Genomic DNA, 22,978 nt, shown 5'->3' on the forward strand with positions numbered 1-22,978 from the left:
TTAGTAATAATTACTCTAAAATCATTTGCCGATAAGTCTTATAATCAATTGCTTGTTTGTATAATTTTGTATAGGGTCCTGATGGACAGCCTGGAGTAAAAGGTGAACCTGGGGAGCCAGGACAGAAGGGAGATGCTGGTTCTCCTGGACCACAAGGGTTAGCAGGATCCCCTGGCCCTCATGTAAGTTAACAACAAAAAGGCTTAACTCAAGTCAAGTGCCCCATGTTTGGAGTGTACATAGAGCCTCTTTTGCTTCACTATGGTGCTCTTTTGTTTGTTTCTATTTAGGGTCCTAATGGTGTTCCTGGACTAAAAGGTGGTCGAGGAACCCAAGGTCCGCCTGTAAGTTTCTTTGATGTTCTGCAAAGTATGCATAGCTAATACTAGTTATCTAGTGCTTCCTGGTCATGTAAAAGATAATTTTCATCTGAAGCTGTAATAACAAATTACTATCTGTATCAACTGTACTGTAGTGCAAAGGGCACTTAACTCAGATGGAGATTTGGGTTAAAATCAAGTTTATAATCTTGGAGACCCAGGTGCCTTATCAGTAATGTGAGTATATAAAAGAATAAACAATGTGAAAGCACTTTATTTAATTCAGTTATATAAAATATTAATGTGACTCTAGCACTACTTGCATGGCAAAAGAAAATAGTGCCCTTCCTGCCAGTTAATCTAGATTAATTCCCTCAAATATGAGATGCACATGAAGAAAAAAGTTTATTGCTTGCAACCTGAAAGGAAATCTAAAGGCTTCAGTCTTCCTGTGAAACAAATCTCAGGAAGCTACATGTAACTAATTGATATTACTTTAAAATTTGCTTATATGATATTCTGTTTCTAGGGTGCTACAGGATTTCCTGGTTCTGCTGGCAGAGTTGGACCTCCAGGCCCTGCTGTAAGTCAACTTAGTGAGTCAAGTCACTAATAGTGAAATAATTACACACACATGTATATATTTGAGTTATATTTATTATTTTATATAATTCCTTAATATGTTTTCTTACTTAACAACTCTTATTCCAATAATGCCAAGCAAATTTCATCAAAGTGAGTCATCCTTAGTAATCTACTATTTCTTGGAGGAGCTAATTTGCAAGCTCTTTTTAGCCCCAATGTTTGATTTTTATTCCATTTAGATACTGAACACTTACAATATTATGTTCTAATAATCATTCTCTTCAGTTAAGATGTATCTACGAAACTTTCTTTAATAAATGTTTTTATTTCATTATAAGATAAAAATCATAAGAATAAATATAGAGGAATAAAATATTGCATATTCATCGTTGGAATGGAGCCTTAAATAAGTCTGAAAATTCAAGTTAGTTGCACCACTCTTGAAAAATTATTCAAAGGAAATTGACTGCAAATGATATTTAGTTATTCCCCTGGGGAATGACTCTACAGCTGTGTTTTCTTTTGTATAAATCCTATTGAATGACTGATTATCTCACAGGCAAAATGAACCTGCAGGCTTGGACATCTGCATCTGAGGCAGACAGCATTATCAGTCGCTCTTCCTTGGCTTCCACTTTGCCCTCCTGTGTCTTTCTTACTTTGTAATACTAGGGAGCTCCAGGACCCGCGGGGCCCTTAGGGGAACCTGGGAAAGAGGGACCTCCAGGTCTTCGTGGGGACCCTGGCTCTCATGGGCGTGTGGGAGATCGAGGACCAGCTGGCCCCCCTGGTGGCCCAGGAGACAAAGGGGACCCAGGAGAAGATGGGCAACCTGTAAGTTTGGCATATTTGTTCCAGACCACCTTCAACTGAGATATTTACAAATAGAAAGTCATAATGATCAGTGCCACAAAAATGCTTGAATATTATGCTGGGCACATTCCTAAATTTTTAAAATGCATTATGCCCTAGAGATTTTAATTTATAATTCTCTGCTTTAGGAAAAATGTATATATAGAGAGATATAAAAATAACAGTAATGGATATGGTATCTAAATACTAAACAAAAAAATTAAATGTTCATTATTAATAACTTTAAAAAATAGATGTATTTTATTTTTTAAATGCAAAAACCTTTAAATATTGTGTTTAGATAAATAACTATTTTTTATTTATTTTTAAACTTTCTTTTTGTCTTTAAAAAGACAAAAAAAATTTCTCTGAAGTTACCTCTTTTATTAAGTCAATATTCACATTACTCTTCAGTTTCTTTCCAACTGATGAGTTTCACCTTTAAATAAGTGTTAGAGGTTCTGTGCGGATTACAATTTATGACTACTCATATATAGTGTGGTTTTGTGAAACAGAGAACTTCTTTTTCATAGTGAAAAACCTGTAAAGCTGTACCCAACTTATAGTAAATTCCGTGGGTATGGTATTACCCTGAATAGTTTCAGATTTTAGTTTATCCTCAATATTAGGGTCCAGATGGCCCCCCTGGTCCAGCTGGAACTACCGGTCAGAGAGGAATTGTTGGCATGCCTGGGCAACGTGGAGAGAGAGGCATGCCTGGCCTGCCAGGCCCAGCGGTGAGTAGCTGCATCGGTCAATATTGTATATAATATACAAATTGTGCAATACAAATTGTTTAGAGAATTGATTTTTCTTTTTTTGCTTGATGAATAGATTTAAATAATATTGTAAGGACATTAATTTTTGAGTATCTGAAAAATCCTTTTGATTTTAAATGTCAAATTCTTAACTACCTTATGAAGTCTTTGAAAATATATATTTGTTTAACCCTGAGCTAGAAAAGTAGACAAATAAGGATATGGATTTTTGGTGACCTTTAAATCTTTCTTCAAAAATTAAAAAGATCCCTGGAGCTAGAGGAGGGGGATAATCTCCTGGTGAGTAGGTAGTGTCTTTTTAAGTAAACACACTTATGAAAACACCATATTTCACAGTAAACCATCAAAGGGAAGGCATAGTTGGGCTAAAGTAATATTTGAGATGAATGTTGGGTGAACGCTAAAGAATGATCTGAAGGTAATCTCCTGTTCCCTGGAGGGTGCTTTAGGATTTTATATTCCCTGGAGTATGGATAAAAATTTGATTCAAATTTAGCTTTGAAGAGACTACATTTTACTGCTAAAAGATTACAGTGCTTGAAAAAATTAATGATGTTTTTATATGGAATGTAGACAGAAAGATATATGGGATCTTGGAACTGGGAGACATGTGGGTAGAAATTTGAAACCAACAAAGTAGGAGTTAAGGGAAGTCTTGCTGTTATCAGAAGTGAGCCAAGGACTTGAAAGTAAAATCTCTCAAGAGTGAGACCAAAGTGTCAGAACACAGAAATAAAATGAACAAAGCAGAATTGAAAAAGGATGAGAGTGATGCAAATTCCAGAAGGGCAGCTAGAATCAGCCATGGAATACATGATTAGAACTCAAAATTGCACACCTGTGCTGGTGGCAAAAAATGGCTGGGTTTTGGTCCCTTAGATACATCAGGAGGAGTCCAATAGAGGTGGGCATGCCTCTAAGAAAGCATTATAATTACCTGGGTGTTGTAAGATAATGTAAAATTATTGTTATAGAGGGAGCCTGGAGGCACCATTTTGAAAACTTAGCCTTTATGGGAACTAGCATTCTTCAATTTCTTCAGAAGTGTTTGACATTTATACTTCTATTTCAGGGCACACCAGGAAAAGTAGGACCAACTGGTGCAACAGGAGATAAAGGTCCACCTGGACCTGTGGGACCCCCAGGTTCCAATGGTCCTGTAGGGGAACCTGGACCAGAAGTGAGTACTATAGTGAAAATAATTCTTCTCTTGTTATCCGAGTGTCATAGGAACGATTTTTTCATTTAGCAATTGCTTTAGAATTTGATTTAATATTTGACCTCAAGAAAGTTTCTTAGTAATGTTATTTGATGTACTCTACTTCCCTAGAGAGTTGGCTAAATGATGACATAAAGACAAGGTAACAGGATTGGTGTCTTTGCACTGACTTTCCTCTAGTCTGGAGCTAAGTATTTTAGTTCATTTAAGCTGTTGTCAAATTGTTTTGAAAGTGAAAGGGCACATCCATTCATCTTTCCCCTTGTTATTATTTCATTTTGTAATGGCATATTTATCAAAATTGCCAAGTTTTATGGTGATAGGATTAATATAGCTATTATAGCTTGCAAAAAGGGTAAAGTTAGTAGAGATTATTTTACTTAAATATCACAATAAAGTAACATAATGGATGTCATGTTCCTTTAGGCACTTTTGAGAGGAAATCAGTTTTTGATAGGCAATTTGAGAAATTTAGGGTTGGAATATCCTCTGTTCAGTGTTTTTAAGGGGTCAATCATCAAGCAGTTAATGTAACATTTTATTGAAAGAAAGAATCAATAGCTTTTGTGACAACATCTGACCAAATAGTAAGGACATATTTATGATAAAAATTACAATAAAATAGAAAAGGAAGACTATATATTTCTTAAAGTAATTTAATATCATTGAAACATAGTTATTTTATTTCAAAACTTTAGGGATATTATTTGAATAATCTTAAGAAGTAAATGTAGGAAAAACCATTCACTGGTAATACAAGCAAAACAAAGTGGTAAGAATGTAATTGTTGTCTATTTCAAAGTATTTCAGGATTTTAATTTTTTCAAAATAAGAAATATAAATGAAGAATATGGATGAAGTAATAATGTGTTAATATACAGTAATTCAAAATAATAAAAAAGAGGCAGAAACTTTTCTTCTGCTGATATTTCCATAAATGCTCATTTACAGTTTATAAAACAGGTGTAAAACATGCTGTCATTTTTCTGACAATTGGAATGAGGATTTCTTTATTACTCTGTCAAGTAGTTTTTCAAACTATTATTCTTTATAGGGTCCAGCTGGTAATGATGGTACCCCAGGACGGGATGGTGCTGTTGGAGAACGTGTAAGAGACATTTCGTTGATTAAAAAATCTAAAGTCAGGCAAATCTGAAATATTTTTAATTTATGTTAAAAACTATCATTTTTCCTCATAGTTCCAATGCAGCTGTGATTTTTCTGAATAACAACCTTTTTTGTAAGGTCATGATTTTTAAATCTTGTAAATGAAATGAGATTTGAATATGTATATATATAGTTGAAATAAATTCTAAATATGTGAGTGCTTTAAGTATTTTTTATTTTTGTTTTATTGAAACAGAGTCTTGCTCTGTCTCCAGGCTGGAGTGCAGTGGTGCAATCTTGGTTCACTGCAACCTCCACCCCCAGGTTCAAGCGATTGTTTTGCCTCAGCCTCCTGAGTAGCTGGGACTACATGTGCCTGCCACTTTGCCCAGCTAGTTTTTGTATTTTTAGTAGATACAGAGTTTCACCATTTTGGCCAGGATGGTCTTGATCTCCTGACCTCATGATCTGCCCATCTCGGCCTCCCAAAGTGCTGGGATTATAGGCATAAGCTGCCACACCTGACCAAGTTTTTTTGTTTTTTCCAAAACCTTAAAATTGCTAATTTAGCTTATTCAATTTATTATATGTCTGTTCAGTAACCTAATTGTCAAAGTTTATCTAGGTTGGTAAATTAATCAGTCAAATAAGACAATTATGTCAGAAAATATGTAAATATATAGCCATTTTTCAAGTCAAATATTTATATTTAGACATTTAGACATGTTCATATAAAACTTACCTCACTTCTGACTTCTTAAGGAGACAAGTAATATTCGGAGCCTTGTCATAATTGGGTCATCTAGATAAAATAAAAAGGAGTCTCTTTATTTTCCTTGTCCTTCTTAGCTTTATACTCAAGAAAACTATGCATTCTGGAAAGGTCCCTTAGTTCAGTGCCTAGAGGTATTTATTCCTTGAAATGTCGAATCATAATAAGATTGCAGATGGTATGATTTCTGCCTTTCTTTTGTAAAACAGAAGAAGGTGGACTATTGAAAGGAAAGTAAGGAAGGGTAATCACAATTTAGTTTTCTGAAAGAATACATATGGAGAGAACAATGGAGAATGTGGTTTCCTTGAAAATTTCTTTGTTTTCACAGTCTTTGGAAAGTCTTTGTGTATTCCAAATCTACTGATATGGCAGCTTAAAGACTGGTGGTCTAGAAAACATGTCAAATTCTGGAGGTGATCAATTCTATACTCCAATGATCTTGACTGTGACAGCAATAGGGAGTAGGTAAGGGGAAGGATGAGACCTGAAATTAGGGTGAAATAACTTTACTATTTTCCATTCAATTTATTAGTTAGTAAATATAAGTAAAATTAAAATAAGTTTTAAAGGGTATATTTTTCCATTATTAATATTATATGAATAACATGAACATATGGAATATTGTGGTTTTAAAATAAATGTTAAAAAATAGTATCATGGTTATTCTTGTCAGGGTGATCGTGGAGACCCTGGGCCTGCAGGTCTGCCAGGCTCTCAGGGTGCCCCTGGAACTCCTGGCCCTGTGGGTGCTCCAGGAGATGCAGGACAAAGAGGAGATCCGGTAAGGAGGGAGTCAGTTTCACACTGACAGTTTTACACACCCATATGCTATGTTATAAGCTACATATATGCACATACACAATCATACAAGTTCGCTGCATTAAACCCTGCAAATAATGAATGGTAAACAGTTAATTATGAATTAGTATATGTTTCTTAGTATGAAAAGCAAAATTTCATTTATAAGAGAGAATAGAAGAGACTGATGCTTTGACCTCCATCATCTGAAAATGCTGTCATTTGAGAATGTAATACGTATGCATTATGTTAAAATGTGAGTAACCTCTTACTATATTCAACTAAGGTGATACTTATTCAATGAAGTCAATGAATAAAATTGACTAAAAAGTATCATCACTTGGTCATTTACCTGATTTCAATTAATTAATCATAAAAATATGCATATACACACAGACATATGTATAGTATCCAACTATACACACATAGTTTTGATATTCTATATATAATAGGTGAATATCTTTTTTCATGCCAATTTTGTTTTGAAAATTTCTTTTAGGGATCTCGGGGTCCTATAGGACCACCTGGTCGAGCTGGGAAACGTGGATTACCTGTAAGTTCTCTGTTTTTTTTTTTAAATCTTTTCTTATATGAAATATACTCCCAAAGAAGTATGATTTAAGATTCATAACTGAAAAGTATGAAATTCCTCAGGCTTGAACAAAAATATTAATTTAAAATTATATGGGTTTACCTTTTTAAAAAAATACAAGTTTATTTTTTAAAATTTTAACAATTCTTCTGAATTTAATCATGAATTCTATCAATAATCATGGAGACTTTTAAAGTCACAGATTTATCCTAAAATATAGGAATTATTCCACTTCCCTCTGAGCTATTCTAAAAATCACATAGGAAAATGGATTTGAAAGCTCTCTGTAAACTTAAAAAGCACTATTCAAATATTGTTTTATTTTCAACTAGATTTTTCCATGTTCTGATCTTTGTGCTATTTGCAATGAATCACTTTCAGGTTAACATTATTATATAGATGTCTTATCATGAATGAATCCTCTCATGTGCCATCTAACAGGTCATATTCTTTTCATGCCTATCAAGTAAATTAATGTCTGTTCTCAAAAAGAACAGTTATATTTTTAAAATCATGACCATATTATTAAATAATTATCAGCTTTAATTTGAGCTTGACTGGTGAATATTTTATAGTTGCAAAGCATATCAAGAAAACAGTTTTCTGAAAAGTTATAGAAACATTGTAATTTTGTTTTTTTGAATAAATACATTGTAGTTAGTAATTCAAATAGGTACCTTCTGGTTTAGTTTATTTTTAATTATGAAACTTTGGGCCATCCCCCAAATAAAACAACCTTTCTAACATTATGAGAAACTTCAGGCTGATTTTGATAGTATTTAAATTTACATTGTTATATAAAATATATAAAAGCTACTGATATCTTATTTTTATTAAAAGTGGGTTCCTAGACTGCATGATAATTAGAAAATATGAACTCAAAATCAAAAGAATAAGGGAAATATTAACCTGAGAGCCAATTGATTTGATTATTGCAGTCATCTTCCAAAATCAGATAAATAGGGATCTGATTCTCTTTTGGGAAAACACTAAAAGCAACAGAAGCCAGCTCTATAGTAGATGACTCTATGTCACTTGTCAGTTTACTATAAATCATTGGAACCACAATTTGCTGTGAACCCTGGAGCTGTTTTTAATTTCCCAGGACTTAAATAAAAAAACCAACAGCAACAACAATAACAAAACATCTGAGATTGATTAGATAATTTTTACCTCTTCTCTGGCTATAGCTTCTATTCCCAAATAAGATCCTTAATTATGGCTTTCTTTGTAGCTTCTCAGCAACAAGATCACAGGATTTGGTTACAGATATTGAAGATATGGGATAACATAGAGTTGCTTTGTCCTTTAGAGGAGAGTGGCTTAATGATGATATTTCTGTTTAATTTGTTCAAGCGAGTTTTTGCCAATTTCCTAATATAGTCCCAGCTGTTTATTTGCATATCCAAACTTAAAATCATTTCATTGTTAAAAATTGTATGAAATGTTTTAATTTAAAAGAATCTTCATATGGTGGCAATATTTTTATATACTAAAAACTAAATATGTAAAACATAATCTTTGGAAAACATTTCAGATAGGCTAGCTCAAACCTAAAACTATCTAATTTCAGTATGACTATAAGATAAACATGTAAAAAAAAAGGAACATTTAGAAAAGTATTGTTAAATCTTTTTTCAGTAATCACCTATGATTCTTTGGGAAAAGTAAACAAATTTCTAGGTCTAATACTATTTAGATAAGCAAGTGTATTAATCCATATAAAATACCATATGCAAAACTATAGTAAATACAATTATAAACAGTAAAATTATAGTAAATTATAGTTTCAACGATAATATGTGGCAAGTAATTTTCATGTCATAACTATTTCTAGGGACCCCAAGGACCTCGTGGTGACAAAGGTGATCATGGGGATCGAGGAGACAGAGGTCAGAAGGGCCACAGAGGCTTTACTGGTCTTCAGGGTCTTCCTGGCCCTCCTGTAAGTTATTTCTTTAAGTATTATTTGCCCCCTTGTTGAAACTACATAGGTGTCTTGACATGAATATTTATCTGTCTATAAAATAGGTGGATATGTTTTTATTTTATTTCCAGTTCAATGAATATCTTGATGAATAAGAAATGATAATTGCCAATAATAAGCTATAGTTTGTAGGGAAGAAACAAAGCAAAGGTTATATGCACTTTTACTCCTACACATGTCTTTAACATTGGTCAACTCATGTAGACATTGCAGAGATTGGTGACTTTATTAAAGTAGTTTATGCTGCTAAAGTCAATGATAGCACATTTTTGAGAATGGTACAAAGCAGAACCCAAAGATTTTGCAATTTTTTTAATTGTATTTCTACTTAGGGTCCAAATGGTGAACAAGGAAGTGCTGGAATCCCTGGACCATTTGGCCCAAGAGTAAGTAACAAAAGTTAATAAGTTGCAGGTGTAAATAATAATGCCTTTGGTGATGTACTGCTAATGCTTGAGTATCATTTCCATGGTATTGAAGCTGGAGTTGGCTCATCTCCTTAGGTTGGCAACACACATATGAGACAAGGTATTTAGTGATTAATTTTAAGTAGAAATGCCATGAAATATGACATATTACCTCATGGGGCCACATTAAACTTTCTTACCTAGGATTTGGATATATTCCTCTGTTAGTTCATTTGGTTACATTGTGTTAATGATAATTTCTATTAAACTTTCACTTTTTGAGATGATAAAATAGTATTTACCATGAAGTGGAGACAGATTTTAAGACTGAATATATTTTGTCTTAAAAGACAAAGTAAGTAATTGTGATTATTCCTCAGAAGTAGTTTGCATAAGGCTAATTTGGAAGTAAATAATAAAATGAAACGAATATTTGAAGCTTTTAGAAATTCTCCATTTGTATTAATGCTGTTTGTAAAAGTCATTGAGGGCATAAGACAATTGATGTATGTAATTACTTAGGAAAATATAAAACATTTTATAGAAAAAAATAGAATAAATAATTTTTAAAAATCTGCTATATCTAAATGCAGTATAAACAAATCATACATAAAATTGAGAATAATAGCACAACATGAAATTCTAAGCCATAAGCACAGAAATTTCACTTAAACACTCCGACTTTTGTCATTTTATTATTTCAAGTTAATCAAATTTACAATATTTGAGGTTTAATGAAAGTTATTACCAGTAAAAGTAGGTGACTAGTCCATTAAAGATGTAAACTCATATTCATCTTTTACCATGCATGGATGATGGAAAATTCTTGTGCAATGAAATCATAAGTGTTACAAAGGACCAAAAGTTCATTTATTAATCAGTAAGAGAATGAATCTTAGAAATCCTTGTAATAGCTCCAAATGTAAAATAGTTCTTTGATTAGAGAAATGCATTGCAGAAGTTTTTCTTCATAGAATCTTAACTACGGTCTTTGTTTCTTGCAGGGTCCTCCAGGCCCAGTTGGTCCTTCGGGTAAAGAAGGAAACTCTGGGCCACTTGGGCCAATTGGACCTCCAGGCGTACGAGGCAGTGTAGGAGAAGCAGGACCTGAGGTAAAGTCACAAGGGTTTGCATGCAAAAAATGCTATTCATTTCAATTGCTCAGATTCTATTCAAGAAATGTCTGTGCAGCCTGATGGACAAAAGACATAAGGGACTCTGAAAACAAACCTAAAAGTCACACAAGAGTTTGTATAAGTAACTATTTCAAAGATTTTAATATGGATAAGTTAGATCACATAAAATCAGAGTCCAGCCTACCCAGACATTAACATAATGTGATACCAATAAGAGCAAAGAATATGTTATGATTGTTTTTATAATTAAAGTTATGAAAATGTTGATTTGCTCTCAAGGGCAATATTTTAAATGTCTGTGAGGTATAGTTACTACTTCATGAAAACTCCATAAAAATGCTGGAAAATGAAGAGTATGAAATTGAAGTTTTTATACACTGAAAACAACGTTCAGGAAGGATTTCAATTAAAACTTTTTTTTTGCAAAAAGTTTCAATAGTCTTGAGGATGATCCAAAGTTGTATACTACATTAGTTAGATCCTTGCTTCTTTCATGTCTGGAAAACATCTTCATACATCTTCCATGCACAAGTGTACTCATGTACATGTTTGTATATGAGCTTATGCGTCCCTCGCTGGTATTTCTTCCTCGTTGGTCTTCTTTACCTTCTCTTCCTTCCCTTTTCTTTGCCTTTCATAGCAGTACTGTTATGCCAGATATTTATTTCTTATGTGGATCAAATAGTCTTATATTTCCTATGGGCAAGAAAAATAGTTTCTACTCATTAATTTCTCTAACTGTGAATAGGAAACAGCCAGAGAATTGGAATACCTTTGGCTTATGTGACTGTTGATTGACTTTATTTTGTGGTTCAGTGGTCCTTGATATTAAAAAAACAAAAATAAAAACCTTTTCCTTTCTCCTGAAATTAGTGTAAAGGAATGCATGGACTCAATATATGACCTTAGAGATAGAAAGAAAAAAAAAACTATGTAACTGCTCTTTGAGAATGAGGAAGCATTGGCACTCACTGAAGGTGAAAGCAACTTGTTTGGAGCCATATAACAAGTGGCAGAGCCAACAGTAGAACTCCAGCCTTCTGGAGAGTTCTTGCTCTCAAATCTTGCTCTCTACATGAGATGTGAACTATGTGTCTCTTCATATTGTCACCTGGTTCTTTCGAGTTGCTGAGTTCTTCCTTGGGGAAGTGCAGAAGGGAATTAATAGAGAGGATCCATTTTGTTGTCTCTGCCATTTTTTGTGCTTATCTCCCTCTGACTTCAATGTGTCTTATTTGGTTAAAAAAAAAAAAGAGGCAGGAGAGTTTCTTACTTATTTCAATTAAAAAACTAAGGAAAACTGGGCACCTTGCCACACACCTGTAATTCTAGCTCTTCAGGAGGTGAAGGCGGGAGTGTTGCTTGAGCCTGCAGTTTGAATCCAGCTCAGGCAACATAGCAGCAAGACCCTATCTCTAAAAACCAAGACTATTTCTTCAATTTTGCTTAGGATGGAGAATTTTTATCTGGACAGTAATTAATGCACATAAAAAGACTTCCTAAGTTTCTCTCCCTCTCATTTGGAAGCAGTAGTATAATTCTCTTGTGGGTGTTTCTTGTGGGTATTTTCTTGTTATTGACATATAATCTTATAAAACGGGCACCCACTATTCCCCAGCATCCTTTGTTCAGCTTCTGTCCAAAAGTACTTTTAAAACATTTTGGTCGTACCTTGACCAAAATAGTTTGCAAAGGAGCACACATATTTGCATGCTGTTTGCATAAAATATATTGTATCTTCAAGGTAAAAACCTGAGTAAATATTTTGCGCTTGGATCTTTCTTTATCTTGGATGATGACTTGAAGATCTGTTGCCTGAAAATGGTTAGGCATCGTTTCTCATCTTTGAATGTTACAGCCTGTTAGACCACCCCCATCTAGTTACAAGAGCAGGAGTCATAGATCTCCCTTTACTGTCAAATTGGACTGTCTTATTGGAAGTTCCTATGAACCAAGTTCTACCAGTTAAGTATAACAAAAACAATGTGTTAAATGTCCATCCAATTTCTTTTTAATTAGGGCCCACCTGGTGAACCTGGTCCACCTGGCCCTCCAGGTCCCCCTGGCCACCTTACGGCTGCTCTTGGGGATATCATGGGGCACTACGATGATAGCATGCCAGATCCACTTCCAGAGTTTACTGAAGATCAGGCAGCTCCTGATGACAAAAACAAAACAGACCCAGGGGTTCATGCTACCTTGAAGTCACTCAGTAGTCAGATTGAAACCATGCGCAGCCCTGATGGCTCAAAAAAGCACCCAGCCCGCACATGTGATGACTTAAAGCTTTGCCATTCCGCAAAGCAGAGTGGTGAGTAGACAGCAGGCCATTTGAACAAAACGCATTGTTTCTGATTGTTTTATTCTCAACTATATTCCAAAATATGTTACTGACTTTCTACTTAGTGATAGATATGAGATAAAAATAGTAAACATAGAGCTTATAATTTAATGGTGAAGACAGTCAGTTTTGTGAAAACATAAAAAAATGCTCAGCATCGCTAATTATCAGAGAAATAAAAATCAAAGTCACAATGAGATACTATCTCACACAGTCAGAATGGCTGTCATTAAAAAGTCTCAAAATAACAGATGCTGACAAGGCTGTGGAGAAAAGGGAACGCTTATACACTTACTGGTGGGAATATAAATGAATTCAGCCACTGTGGAAAGCAGTCTGGAGATTTCTCAAAGAACTTAAAGCAAAGCTACCATTTGACCTGGCAATCCCATTACTGGGAATATACCAAAGGAAAATAAATCATTCTGCCAAAAAGACCCATGCATTCATATATTCATCACTGTTCTGCTCACAATAGTAAAGACATGAAATCAACCCAGGTGCCCATCAGGTTTGATTGGATAAAGAGAATGTGATATATACACACGATGAAACGCTATGCAGCCATAAAAAAGAATGAAATCATGTTTTTTGCAGAAACATAGATGTAACTGGAAACCATAATCCTAAACAAATTAATGCAGGAACAGAAAACCAAATATCATATGTTCTCACCTATAAGTAAGAGCTAATGAGCACACATGGACATAAATATGAAACCGTAAACACTGCAGGCTACTATTGGGGGAGGGTGTGGATGGGAGTGAGGGTTGAGAAATTACCTATTGGGTACTATGCTCACTACCTGGGTGACAGGATCTGTATACCAAACCTCAGCATCATACAATATTCCCATGTAACAAACCTGCACAGGACCCTATCTAAAATAAAAGTTAACTTTAAAAAATGTACTATTATAGATGATTATATCCTATCAATAATCCAGTTTCATGACAGTAGTTCCATTTCCATCCAGGAATCTTAAAATATTGATTTTTTTTGTTGTAAAAGCATTTCATGGAAATGTGGAAAATACTTGCTTTAGTATTGTTAAAAATATTTATTTACTTGCATGGCCTGTCAGTGTCTTAATGTTAAAATATTGTTGGATCATCAATCATATATTTCCCAAATTTATTTAAATATGTAATTCCTTTCATGTAGTTTAATGGTCTGTAAATCATACTTCTGGAATCTCTGCTGGCAGGATTATATTATTATGAGGTTCCAAGGCATTTTGGAATAAAATAGTTTTTCTGCCCTACTTGCATGTACCAGGCTTAGAGTTTACCTTATTCTGTTATTTTAATTAATCTAATAAGATCTAGAGAAGAGTGATCCTAAGTCGTAGAAGACAAATGATCTACAAAGTGCTTAAGAGTTTCCATTCACTTTAAAATGACATTGAGAAGAATAGCTAAAATTATTATCTTTGAAGAAAGGACAATTTTATTAACTATATACATTCCACCACTTTAATTTCATTTAAAATGCAAACTATACACACAAATATATATATATATATATATATATATTACACCCATATATGCAAATAAAATTGTGTATTTGACTGTATGCCTACCACCAAATACTGCCTTGGTATTTCCTGTTTTAAGAACCTCCCAGATATGACATTAATTTTAAAAAGAGCCAATGAAATGATTCATAGTATTCTAATTTTAATTCAACTCATTTGTTTACTCATTGTTTTGATGTTACATTATCATATTCTAATTTGCTTTAAAAGTTTTTTAATTTGCTTTAAAAGTTTGGCTTTATAAATTTGAGGGGAACACACTTATTTTGGCAAAGCCACTTACTGTAGGTTGTCTCTTTTCAGTATTGTTTTCTTATCTATGAAATGGGGGTAATACTATTTCCTTTATATGGAAGTTTTGGGCCTTAAGTACATGGTTTGGCAAATTGCCTTACAATGGCGACTAACATGTAGAAAGGTCCCCGATGCATAATGGCTACTTTTTTCTTAAGGGGTACTCTCTCTTAAAATAATTATTAATCAGGGAATATATATTTTCAAATTCTCTGTTAATTCTTTTGGATACTCATAATAATGATTGAGATTGTTTTTATTTAGTAAAATTCCTATTTTGAAAAATAGGTGAATACTGGATTGATCCTAACCAAGGATCTGTTGAGGATGCAATCAAAGTTTACTGCAACATGGAAACAGGAGAAACATGTATTTCAGCAAACCCGTCCAGTGTACCACGTAAAACCTGGTGGGCCAGTAAATCTCCTGACCATAAGCCTGTTTGGTATGGTCTTGATATGAATAGAGGATCTCAGGTAATTTAATATGCTTACTTAAAACTGTATTCTTTACTTTTAATTACTTATTACATTTCTTTATTTATTTAGGACTTTGCTATTTTTTTAACCAGGATTATTTTACTATGTTTATTTTGAAATGATATATTCTCATTAGTTACAATTGTAATACATTGCATAAACAAGGTTTCGCTATAAGTCAAGTTAACATAAAATTTTAATTAAAATTTTCTCATTGATAAAATATAGAAAAATAATTATTTTTACTGTAAGTTTCTCTAATGTATATGACACGGACTGTGGAGTGTACTGAAAGGGATCTTACCACAGTTGACAAACAGTTATTTCTGTATATTCAGCTTCAGGAGACCTGGGTACCTCACCAGGATCTCTTACTGACTTTGGGGCCTCATAAAGTCACTGTACTTTTTGGAGACTCAGTTTTGCCAGTTTAAAGTAAGGGTGATAATATTTATTGCATAGTTTCCATGTGGATATAAAATACTTAGTTTAGGGTCTTGTATTTTGGGATAAATGGTAAATTAATATTCGATAATGGCTATAACAATGTTTTAAATAATTGAATCAGTCTGTCAAATTTTTAATATTATTTAAATTTAAGTCATTTTTGTAATATTATGAAGTCTATTGATATTTTTCTGAGTCCCAGTCTACTCTGTTTCTTTCACAGTCCAGTGTTCAGACAAACTTCTGGCCTTGCCACTGCCTCTTGTAATGTGAATATTTCATTTTGCATCTCTTGATGGCAGCCTAACAGAAAGATTCTTCTTACTTCTGCTTCTGACCTTTTCCTAGAACTCACACTCAGAATAAGCATTATATAAGAACATTAAGGGTGTATACAAGATAAACTAGAATCTATCATTATTTAATTAACATGAAATTTTAAATTTTAAATATAAATAGTTGAAATATAGCTAATATAAAATGTAAAAAAAGCTCAGATGGGAGTGCTCAGAGTTGAAGGTGGATAGGAAAGAGTGTATACAAGTTTTTTATTCATTATTTATTTTTGTTAGCTTATGGAAGACTTTTAATTCTTATTTCTTACAATTATGTAATAGTTGGGGCAAAAGATTTTGTATTACTAGTTAATTCCTAATTTTTATTTAAATTAGCAATAAAAGTAATGACTTATTTTTGATATGTGATTGAAGCAGATTTAAAAATACTTATGCTTGTTCTGGTGAAGTATACTTATACTTGGTTTCATTATCCTTTGTCTAGGTTAGTTCTCACATAATACTCACAGAGGTTCTTGTGAGTATTCATAGATATTTTAGGATATGTTTAGATGTATAGGTAGAATAGCTTGCTTTATGACAAGAATTAAAGTAATACTCTTCAAAATTAATTTATCTGAAATCAATTTACACATGTATAAGCCATTATGAAACCTTCAGTCTTGTGTGTGACAAAGACTCTTTGTTTTTCTAGTTTGTTTATGGAGATCACCAATCACCTAACACAGCCATTACTCAGATGACCTTCTTGCGCCTTTTATCAAAAGAAGCCTCCCAGAATATTACTTACGTCTGTAAAAACAGTGTAGGATACATGGATGATCAAGCTAAGAACCTCAAAAAAGCTGTGGTTCTCAAAGGGGCAAATGACTTAGATATCAAAGCAGAGGGAAATATTAGATTCAGATATATAGTTCTTCAAGACACTTGCTCCGTAAGTACTTTTTTATCTACATTGATCTGTTTGAGGAAAAAAAATTAATTTTGTTAAAAATACTATTATGGCACTAGAACTGGGGGCAGTTTTGCCTCATGTATGAGCATACTAGCAGTTTGTTTATAGTCACTCTTTAGGATAAACTTGAGTGTGTTAGCACATGAAGCATGACAGGGGTTTGAATACATATAGTAAAGAAAGAACTGGATGCCTAAGATCTGATCAGCTCTTCTGCAGACTGTCTTTGGTTCTTTTCCAAGTTGTTTAACTTACTGAATCTTAGTTCCATGCTTAAAATTCCTTATTTCTAAAATGTGTAATCAATCCAAGATACTTTATTTTTTTCACTAATTTGTAAGTCTTCCCACTTGCATATTGAGGTACAAAACAAAAATAATACTGAATGGTGAATTATAGTTTCATTTGTGGAAAACAAAAAAGCTTTCATAATTTATTTTGCTAGTGATCATTTGGGAAGCTGCAGAAGAACCATGGGAATTTACTTAAAGCATAAAAGAAATTCTGTCACATAAGTACACTAATAACTCACTTTGTGTTTTCATTTTTTTAAGTAGTACTCTAAAAATCATTTCCTTTACATTATAAAAGTTGTCTGGAAAGGTTGCTGTCTAACATACCTGGAAAAACTTGTATGTGCTTTTATTATTATTTTTTTTTAGGGAGGGAAGGAGGAAGGGAGGAAGGCAGGAAGGGAGGGAAGGAGGAAGGGAGGGAGGAAGGAAGGGATGAAGGAAGGAAGAGAGGAAGGGGGGGAGGGAGGGAGGGAGGGAAGGGAGGGAAGGAATTCAAGCAATGAGAGAGACATTGCTGACCTGGATCTAGAGGTTTACAAGTTGATTTCTTTTTTTGAGAGAAGGAAAGAAAAAAAAAATAAGTAAAGGAGAGAAAGAAAGAGGAAGAGAAAGAGGGAGGGTGAATGGAAATATTGCTTTATTCTGAAAAAAAAATGGGTATTAATAATGGCCAATCAATGTTTCATTTAAACCTATGAGTAGGTGTGATGTGGTATTGACAAGAATGTATATTTTATGTATTTGAAGTGGAGAGCTCTATAAATATTTATTAAGTTTACTTGTTCCGGATCTGAGTTCAAGTCCTTGATATCCTTATTAATTTTCTGTCTCATTGAATCTAAGTCTCTCTGTATCTGGGTGTTAGGATTGTTAGCTCTTGTTGTTGTATTGATCCTTTTACCACTATATCTTTGTTGCTTTAAAATCTATTTTATCTGCTACAAGAATTGCAACTCCTGCTTTTTATTTATTTATTTATTTATTTATTTATTTTTGCTCTCCATTTGGTTGGTAAATCTTTCTCCATTCCTTTGTTTTGAGTCTTTGTGTATCCTTGCATGTGAAATAGGTCTGGATGTAACATGCCGTTGGGTTTTGGCTGTGTCTTTTGATTGGGGGATTTAGTCGATTTAAATTTAGGGTTACTGCCATTTGATGTTAACTGGTTATTTTATCCATTTGTTGATGAAAATTCTTCTTTATGTTGGTGCTCTTTACTTTTTGGTATATTTTTAGAAAGGCTAATACTAGTTGTTTCTTTCTGTGTGTAATGTCTCTTTCAGAAGCTCTTGTAAAGCAGGCCTGGTGGTAATAAAATCTCTGAGTACTTGCTTGTTCATAAAAGATTTTATTTTTCCTTCAGTTGTGAAGCTTAGTTTGGCTGGATATGAAATTCTGGGCTGAAGGTTCTGTTCTTTGAGGATTTTGAATATTGGCCCCCACTCTCTTCTGGCTTGTAGAGTTTCTGCTGAGAGATCTGCTATAAGTCTGATAGGCTTGCCTTTGTGGGTAACCTGACCTTTCTCTCTGGCTGCCCTTAGTATTTTCTCCTTCCTTTCAACCCTGGTGAATCTAACGATTGTGTGCCTTGGAGTTGCTCTTCTTGAGGAATATCTTTGTGGTGTTCTCTATATTACCTGGGGTTGAATATTGACCTGCTTTGCTAGTTCAGGAAAATTTTCCTGAATAATACCCTTAAGGGTATTTTCCAGCTTGGATTCATTCTCTCCATCGCATTCAGGTACACCTATCAAACGTAAATTTGGTCTTTTCACATAGTCCCACATTTCTTGGAGACTTTGCTCATTTCTTTTTATCCTTTTATCTCTAATCTTGTCTTCTTGTTTTCTTTCATTAAGTTGGACTTTGACCTCTGTTATCCTTTCTTCTGCTTGAACAATTTGAGTGTTTAAACCTGTGCATACTTCTCGGAGTTCCTGTATTGTATTCTTCAGTTCCATTAATTCACTTATATTCCTCTCTAAGTTGTCTATTCCCAATAGGATTTTGTCAAACCTTTTTTCAAAGTTCCTAGTTTCTTTACGTTGGGCTACAACATGTTCTTTTAACTCACAGAAGTTTCTTATTATCCATTCCTTGAAGAGTGATTCTGTCATTGGGATGCGCTCGTTCTCCATCAAGCCTTGTTCCATTGTTGATGTGGAACTGTGATTATCTTTAGAGGGAGAGGCGTTCTGATTTTGGGTATTCTCAGCCTTTTTACGCTGGTTTCTTCCCATCATTGTAAATTTATCCTCCTGTCGTCTTTGAAATTACCAACTTTCAGATTAGGTCTCTTGAGTGGACATCCAGGTTGTTAGTTACCAGGGCCAGAACGGCAGCGTTAAGACTGATGGTGCTTTTCTGCCCAGGATTCTCCTGTCTGGCTTCCTTCTTGTGTCTGTAACGGGTGACTCTCTGTATGTGCTTTTAACCAATTGTACCATTTAATTTCAGAAGCGAAATGGAAATGTGGGCAAGACTGTCTTTGAATATAGAACACAGAATGTGGCACGCTTGCCCATCATAGATCTTGCCCCTGTGGATGTTGGCGGCACAGACCAGGAATTCGGTGTTGAAATTGGGCCAGTTTGTTTTGTGTAAAGTAAGCCAAGATGCATCGACAATGAGTACCACCATCAATGACCACCGCCATTCACAAGAACTTTGACGGTTTGAAGTTAATCCTGAGACTCTTGAAGTAATGGCTGATCCTGCATCAGCATTGTATATATGGTCTTAAGTGCCTGGCCTCCTTATCCTTCAGAATATTTATTTTACTTACAATCCTCAAGTTTTAATTGATTTGAATTTTTTTCAATACAACAGTTTAGGTTTAAGATGACCAATGACAATGACCACCTTTACAGAAAGTAAACTGATTGAATAAATAAATCTCCGTTTTCTTCAATTTATTTCAGTGTAATGAAAAAGTTGCTTAGTATTTATGAGGAAATTCTTCTTCCTGGCAGGTAGCTTAAAGAGTGGGGTATATAGAGTCACAACACATGTTTATTTTGCTTGGCTGCAATTGAAAAATAGAAATTAGTGCCCTTTGTGGCCTCTCATTCCAAGACTGTCAATTAAAAGTGACTTCAAAATGTTTAACTTGTGATTCAGACCTACATGCATGTCTTGATATTGTGTAACTATAATAGAGACTCTTTAAGGACAATCTTAAAAATACACCAGTTTTTCACTGTCTCAAATAGAACTTTTAAATAGTATATATACAGTGGCATTTTGAAGAACAAAGTGAATTTACTTCTACTTCTTAAATTTTTGTCAAATATGCTAAGTTTAGACATCTTTCTCATTCAAATTTAAAGATATCTTTCTCCTCTTGACTCAATCTATCAATATTGATAGAAGTTATGCTAGTATATACCATTTAATACATTTGCCCTTTCTTATTTAAGAAGATACTGAATGCAAAATAATTGACATATAGAACTTTACAAACATATGTCCAAGGACCCTAAGTTGAGACTCTTCCACATGTACAATATCATCATCCTGAAGCCTATAATGAAGAAAAAGATCTAGAAACTGAGTTGTGGAGCTGACTTTAATCAAATGTGATGATTGGAATTAGACCATTTGGCCTTTGAACTTTCATAGGAAAAATGACCCAATATTTCTTAGCATGAGCTACCTCATCTCTAGAAGCTGGGATGGACTTACTATTCTTGTTTATATTTTAGATACTGAAAGGTGCTATGCTTCTGTTATTATTCCAAGACTGGAGATAGGCAGGGCTAAAAAATTATTATTATTTTTCCTTTAATGATGGTGCTAAAATTCTTCCTATAAATTTATTTAAAAATAAAGATGGTTTAATCACTACCATTGTGAAAACATAACTGTTAGACTTCCCATTTCTGAGAGAAAGAGCATCGTTCCAATGCTTGTTCACCATTCCTCTGTCATACTGTATCTGGAATGCTTTGTACTACTTGCATGTTTCAAGACCAGAACATGTGTAGGTTCCCTTGTCTCAAGACTCTTTTATTTCTTAATTGCATTTGTTGGCTCTATTTTAATTATTTTCTTTAAAAATAAACAGCTGGGACCATCCCAAAAGACAAGCCATGCACACAACTTTGGTCATGTATCTCTGCAAAGCATCAAATTAAATGCACGCTTTTGTCATTTCAGTGGTTTTTGTTTTGTGGAATTCCTTTGATCATACTAGATCTATTTAATTTCCAATAGTGAAAAGGAGATGTGGTGGCATACTTTGTTTGCCATTGGTTTAAAAGATACAACAAATACCTTCCATCATGTATGTACTGGTTTATAAATGAAAACCTATCTGCAACATTACCCACAAAAGCAACATAACACCAATTATCACTGTCTCTGCCCTTAAAAATGTCAGGGTAGTATTATTGATAAAAAGGGAAAGCCATAGATTTTTCATGACTGAATAAATTGTGATAATAAAACATAAGTCTCAAAGTATATCACATATGAATTTAGTCTAAATGGTTTTGGTTTTCTTTCAGTATGTAGTTTATGACATCATTTTCCCCCAAACTGGTTATATTTTGACCTCTATATCTTAAATTTGAGTATTTATATGCCTAAATACATGTATGAGTTTTCTTTGACTTCCTTCAAGTATAAACCATACAGATGATATAAGTTTATGTAGATGAACCAGAAATATGTGGTAATACTTTTAAGTCACAAACACTAACAAGTTTCAGCTACAGAAATGACAGTTCTTATTTGGAGTTTGGGAATGCTACAAATAAAAGCCTTCCCAGACCGTGCCAAAGCTCTCAAATTTCTTGCCTATGTTTTAGATCTGTTGGTCCCATTGTACTAGTAGATTTCTTTACTTTCCTGTCCCATAGACACCTCAAATTCTACACTACAAAAAGTGAAATAATCTACATTTGGAGAGGATGGTGGCATACATTTATTGTTGATTTGTTTAAAAAATAAAAATAAAAATTCTCAAAATTTACAAAAAAAAATGACAATAGCCTCATTATCTATTCATGTAGGCAGGCCAGAAACCTGAAAGTCATTTTTGTCACCTCTCTCTCTCTCAGACCATGCCAGAGTCCTGTCCTTGTTAAATATTTCCAATTCTGCACCCTACATATTCCCTAAAGCCATATCCTTCTCTTTATCTCCACTGCCAGTATTCTTGTTCGCATAATCATTATGTCTCACCTGAGCTTTTTCAATAGCCTCTGACAGGTTTTGAGGCATCTACTCCTGCCCTCTTCTGATCCATTCTTCTCACTACAGCCAGATAAATCAATTTGAAGTAAAAATCTGAATATGTCACCTCTCACTCTGTCCCACCACTCTGGCTAGCACAACACACATGCACTCATCTTATTGAGCTTCAGTGGTAGCTTCTAGGATAAAGACAAAAATATTCAAACTATGAGGTGCTGGTATGACCTGACTCCTGCCTTCTTCCCAGGCTTCCTTACACCACTATCTGCCTTACTCAGTGCTCTACTCACATGGGATTTTGTCCATTTTCTAAAAACTAGATTCCCTGTCCTGCTGAAAACCATTTGAATGTGCGTTCTTTTGCCCAGTTTACTTGTACTTATCTTTCAGAACTCTTCTCAATGCCTCATCCTCACAAAATCTTTTACTAGACTCCTCACTCCTCATCACAACCCAGCTAAGTTTTCTTGGCACACTGTATTTCTTCTTTATAGCACAAATTGCACAGTTTTATATAGGGTGTGATTATTTGGATAGTGGCAGTCTTTTGTATTAATTGTATATTAATTGTATTTGT

At 34.0% G+C, this 22,978-nt stretch overlaps 1 protein-coding gene across 4 annotated transcripts in view; it reads left to right on the forward strand.

Moving 5' to 3' along the window:
- The window catches only part of COL5A2 (collagen type V alpha 2 chain), a 422,925-nt gene extending 401,566 nt beyond the window's left edge, over nt 1–21,359 (forward strand). For all 4 annotated transcript variants that reach the window (XM_078327126.1, XM_078327125.1, XM_002749552.7 and 1 more), the window contains 16 exons: nt 75–182; nt 291–344; nt 850–903; nt 1,578–1,739; nt 2,387–2,494; nt 3,609–3,716; nt 4,810–4,863; nt 6,311–6,418; nt 6,935–6,988; nt 8,865–8,972; nt 9,347–9,400; nt 10,426–10,533; nt 12,577–12,868; nt 15,018–15,205; nt 16,646–16,885; nt 19,660–21,359. In XM_078327126.1, coding sequence (XP_078183252.1) covers nt 75–182; nt 291–344; nt 850–903; nt 1,578–1,739; nt 2,387–2,494; nt 3,609–3,716; nt 4,810–4,863; nt 6,311–6,418; nt 6,935–6,988; nt 8,865–8,972; nt 9,347–9,400; nt 10,426–10,533; nt 12,577–12,868; nt 15,018–15,205; nt 16,646–16,885; nt 19,660–19,806 — 1,947 coding nt within the window. In that variant the 3' untranslated portion in view covers nt 19,807–21,359. The remainder of the gene's footprint in view (nt 1–74; nt 183–290; nt 345–849; nt 904–1,577; nt 1,740–2,386; nt 2,495–3,608; nt 3,717–4,809; nt 4,864–6,310; nt 6,419–6,934; nt 6,989–8,864; nt 8,973–9,346; nt 9,401–10,425; nt 10,534–12,576; nt 12,869–15,017; nt 15,206–16,645; nt 16,886–19,659) is intronic.
- The last annotated feature ends 1,619 nt before the right edge of the window (nt 21,360–22,978 follow it).

The sequence above is a fragment of the Callithrix jacchus genome, chromosome 6 (genome assembly GCF_049354715.1).
Source record: "Callithrix jacchus isolate 240 chromosome 6, calJac240_pri, whole genome shotgun sequence".
In the NCBI taxonomy this organism is placed as follows: Eukaryota; Metazoa; Chordata; class Mammalia; order Primates; family Cebidae; genus Callithrix; species Callithrix jacchus.